At 45.2% G+C, this 5,243-nt stretch overlaps 1 protein-coding gene across 1 annotated transcript; it reads right to left on the reverse strand.

Annotated features, from left to right (window-relative positions):
* Window positions 1-1,900: 1,900 nt before the first annotated feature.
* On the reverse strand, window positions 1,901-2,590 carry LOC308336451 (E3 ubiquitin-protein ligase RNF114-like; the record flags this gene model as incomplete). The annotated part of the gene is made up of 1 exon (XM_080793816.1): window positions 1,901-2,590. The coding sequence occupies one exon, from the start codon at window positions 2,588-2,590 to the stop codon at window positions 1,901-1,903; it is 690 nt and encodes a 229-aa protein (XP_080649942.1).
* Between the last annotated feature and the right edge of the window lie 2,653 nt (window positions 2,591-5,243).

The following is a 5,243-nucleotide window of genomic DNA, read 5'->3' on the forward strand; positions in this document are numbered from 1 at the left end:
GCCTCAGGCTCCGCTTGAGGCTTGAATGGCCCTCCTAAAGTGTTTAGTGATAGTGTGATACAGAAAAATCCAATACACCCAAAATGGACTTTTTAATTTGTTTATTCACTGGACCATTCTTAGGAATGGGTGGACCGAAGGAGAAGTTCCCAACTTAATGTCTCCCCATGAAATCTCTTTTTCGTTTTTTTGTGAAAAGTCATGATGAAATATTAAAGAAGAGTACCTCATGTATTGCTGCACTGCAATATATTTTGATGAGAAATATTTTTTATGGAATATTTTATATTGGGTAAAATATACCCGTGGTTAGTGATGACAATTACAAATTCACACCTGTGTGAAGTGAGGGGCGCTCTTATCATCTTATACAACATCAATTACAACATAATGTTTGTTTAAGCAACGGGTGCTAATGTTTGTTTTATAGTCCTCAAAACAAACAAGCATCGTTGAAAGACAAACATTAAAGCTGTATATAGGAGGGGCTAGCGCCCCTCAAAAAGTGAGGATGCCAAAAGTGTTTAGCCGGAATGTGATGATGTCTGATGATGATAAGAGCGTCCCTCACTTCACACAAGTGTGATTTTGATACGTAAGTATAATAGGCATTTTTGCTCCCGGCGGCCACCGTGGACGCCATCTTGATAACAGTGCCTTTCTAGTTTAATTATTATTCAAAACGTGGCTGCCCCTCCTCCCCTCCCCTCTACCCCAATCTAACCCTTAAATGATCTCCACCACGCACAAATAAAAATCACACTCATGTGAAGCGAGGGGCACTCTTACAAAGCTGGGCATATGATGCGCTGGTGCCCCTCAAAAACATATATGTATAGGGCATTGGAGGCCTGGACAATGATGTATGATGTTGCGCAGAGTCAGTAAAAAAATAGGGTCTGGATTCCAGGTTAGAGTAATTTGACCTTTACACCCCAACCCAGTACACAGATGACCCAATAAAAAAAGAAGGAAATATAGTAAATTAAACTCCATCTAGAATCGAAGGTTTCTGCAATGGTGAGTGAGTTTTACAGTATCAACAGTTTTAAGTAGTAATCTTTAGAATTCTAAAGATTCTCCGATTTCATGAACGTGGTGCTGCACTGACTTTGTACCGCACTGTTGTGATGGGAACATGCATCATCACATTCCGTGCTCAGCCAATCATCACATTCCGTGGTACAAGCACGCAAAGCTGTGCATAGGAGCTGGGGACAAAAAAAAGTGTCTCTCTATAGGTCTTCGTCAAGCCACGGTTGTCCAGAACCGCCACAAAAGGCCTCTGACCGGGCCACAGCTGACATCACAAGGCATCTGCCCGGGCCAGACCCCGTATTTAGGCATGGCTAAATACGGGTTCGTTCCACCGACTTCTGACATCTGCAAAGACTCCACATTTGGGCATGCCTTACAAAGAACTCCATATGGGCATAAAAGGGGATACCGCTGACATCTGTCTAGAACTGCCACAAAAGTCCTGGGCACCTGCCCCCAGGCACCTATAGTAGTTGGAATTAAAGATACTGTTTGACCCTCATGCCATCCATTCCTTTCAGTAGACCTCTGGAAGGAAACAGGCAACCAAACAAAAGCTAAATAAATAAATGAAAATAAAAATAAAAGTATAACACAAATCAACTATAGGCAGCCAGAGATACAGCTTCTATATCTGTTGGGTAACATTTGCATTTTCCCCTCACGTTAGCCAGCTTTGGAAATGTTTTGTTTGTTCAGTTTTACTATGTCAATTTCTAGATCATCATTGATCATGGTCCATTTCCTGTGAGGTGGATGGATGGCCATTGGTAATACCACTCACTGTCTGTTTTATGGACATACAATAGCAACTTCTCACCGAGACCTTTCTCGTCTTTCCTTTTATAGTGGCTTGTACAGTTCATTGGTTCGTGAGGGACCGCTCCAGAGCCTCCTGTATCATTCGTTCCTCATCGGCTGAGTAATCGACGAAGGTGTCATAGGCAAAGGTGTGCCTCGTCTTCAGATGCCGGAGGAAGTTTCCGCTCCTGTAGTTGGGGTCTCCCCAAGGCATGGAGGCGCAGATCGGACACACCACGGGGTGCCCGTCCCGAGCATGCTGGTTGGTGCAGTGCTCAGCAAGGCCGTCCTGATCCAGGTTCCGGAAGTCACAGTAGGGGCAGGTGAAGGTGTGGCGATTTGGCACAGGCCTGACGACAGCTTGCCGGCTCTGTGCGGTGGCCCTCACTTCCTCCTTGATATACTCTTGATATTTAGCGCAGGCAGCCGTGTGGCTTCTCATGTGAGTCAGGCCCACCTTAGCTGCACAGCCCTTGCACGGTTCCACAGACGAGTGGATGAGGGCCTCGAGCTCGGTGGCTTTGGCCCAGTCGCCCCGTAGGTCTGTCCTGCACATGGCACACACGGGGTCAGGGCGACACAGGCACTCCTGAAGACAACTCTGACAGTACGTGTGTCCGCATTGTGTCGTTACCGGTCTATCGAAGATCTCCAGACAAATCGGACAGGTCAACTCCGACTCCGAAAAGTCCTTGCTTCCTGCAAAGACATTTCCGTTTTGTACGGAACTAAAACCACCAAAGCTCGCCATTTTCTTTTCTTCACCAACTAAGTTGGGAGGACTGGAGGATGCTATATACAGGTAATTTGTGTTGTGTCACCAGTGCGGTCATGCCTTTTATGGACTGGAGTCATGCGTTTCCGTGGCGATACCTATACCAGCAAAGGCAAAGCCATGGCCACACCCCATCCCACGACATGATACGATTCAGTGATTGTGGCCCTGGTTATTCCCTAATGGGACTTATCGAGGGTAGCTACTGGGACGTAAGTCGGGACTTGATCACCCCGGCTGGGTCACCTGAGTGAGGGGTGATGTTGGGAGACCCGAAACCCAGATGACCTTGGGGATACATCACTGAGGATTAGGCATGTGAATCTCGTCTCATCTCACGATTCGATACGCATCTCGATGCACTGCCAGCGATACGATACATTAGAGATACATGGAATCCCCTGGCGATACGATGCGATACGATTCTCCCTCTTCCCGATGCGATGCGATGCGATAACCATTTAGTTCAAATCAATGCGATACGATGCGATTCACCCCTCTACCGATACGATTTGATGGCGATTCATCACAATAGAAAGGATTTATATTAAAGCTCTATTAATTTCCCAAAACATGTAAAAATGCATTACATTTAAATTCAAAGCAATTTATTGTTTTACTGTAGGTTAGTATTATAGCTCTGCATCTCAAACAACCCAACTTATAGAATTCTGTAAGTAAACAAAGGGTCTGCTCTCTGCTGGTTATTGTGGAATTGTTAGATTACTAATAATCATAGGCTATAGTATAATTATTATATCTCAAAGGTCAATTTGAGGTTTTGAGTATAGAGGTTTCAAGAGATTAAAATGTAATAGCCTATCGTTCATCAATTAATGTTACCAACATATAAATAGAAAAGAAACAAATAAACAAAACAAAAATTACAGGTCACACTTGTAGTGCTGTCAAACAAGTCTATGTCTAGTTTAATCTGCAACAGTTTTATAATATAATTGCCTATATGGGGGTCCCTACTTGATCTCTCACTCTCAGCTAAGTGGTCCTTGGCTTGACCTGAAAAACATTGAAGACCCTGGCCTGCATGTATTATTAACGTTATAAATACATAGCAGATGTACAAGCTCACAACGCGTCTCATCCACGCCCCGCTGTGAGCTTGTGGATCTGCAATTTTAGGCGTGCGACACCGTCTTGCTGCAGAATATAAATAAGGCTTCTATCCCAGAGAACAGCAGGGGAAAGCTGGACAGTGGAAAGTTGCTGTGGCGTTGTTGTTGTTGTACACGTGTGTGCAGACTGCAGAAGCTTTCTTTAATTACAAATTGATAATGATCGCGACGCAGATTTGCGTCGGATAATCAGCAAGCACAGCTGTGGAGTGTGGCTCATTACCAGCAGTCCAGCACGCAGCGCTACAGTGAAAGGTCAACTGATCGACGGACAAAGCTACTCGGACAGCTATTTTATAAAGCTAAAGAGTAAAGGTGGTGCTTCTTGTTTAATGCGTGGGGCTCACTTCTGTTAGTCGCGGGTGCTATTATAGTCTGAGTCTGTCTGTTCTCAACGTGTCTCCTCTGCGGGAAGCACCCTCTGCACCGTCGTACGGTAGCTTCTGTTCACTGACTGTGGGCGCGTTCGGAAATACCACACCGGAGCACACTCTCCTATTAGTTTGCATTGCACAGTGGGCTCAGTGCGCTATTTCCGAACGCGCCCTGTGTCTGCGCTGCGACTCGCGAGAGACCTTTTTTTTTTCTTCCTTTCTGATGGTACGTTGAATGCGCCTCGGAAACACAGGATAGGGTGAAATTTACCATGAAAAAACAGTGCAACCACGGATTTTACCGATACAAGCACTCCGCGAACGATCCATCGAGATTTCACCCGTCAATTCTACCGACACACAGTGAATGAACCGATTCACTCGCATCGCGCACGTCATAATCGATGTATCGATACGTATCGATTATTTTCCACATGCCTACTGAGGATACGTCCCAGGTGCATCCATTTATGTATGTATTTTGTTATATAACACGGGTGAACCCGAACAGCTGCCTGTAGGAAAAAACAGGGATGTGGGCAGGGAAACAAACCTACCTTTTATGATGTCACTGAGCATCATGAAGGTACTGAAAGACCCACCCACCTCAGACATCAGCAACATTATGAAAATTCGGGGGTATACATGTGTCTACTCTCGCCCACATGAGGTCATGTCATGGGTCATACATAATACATCATCATATACATACTGTACATCATCATGATAAAAGGCACCGCTTACACAGAGCCACGCGTAGGAGCGCTGCAGCGTTTCGCTAGATTAGCCTCTAGCACCTTTTGTCAAAACTGCCAAAATGTGGATGAAATAATCACTGTGTTACGCCTACGGATGGGCATGGCTATATAGAGGCAATGCGCTGTGGAAACGCATATGGGTATGGCTGGTGATGTCACAACACATCACAAATTTCATTATATAGTTCCCCCTCACCCCCTGGGTCTAAATACTACCTTTCTGAAGCGGTGTAGTTAAATGAATGAATCTTGAAACAACCTCAGCCACGTTCGCATGCCTTAAACGCTATTTCCAAACACGGAAGCCTGACAAAAGGTATTGAGCTCCACCGGAGGTGTGCATTTCAAACAGGACGACAGTAAC

This window comes from Protomyctophum bolini (assembly GCF_963924005.1).
Source record: "Protomyctophum bolini genome assembly, chromosome: 21".
NCBI classification, from domain to species: domain Eukaryota; kingdom Metazoa; phylum Chordata; class Actinopteri; order Myctophiformes; family Myctophidae; genus Protomyctophum; species Protomyctophum bolini.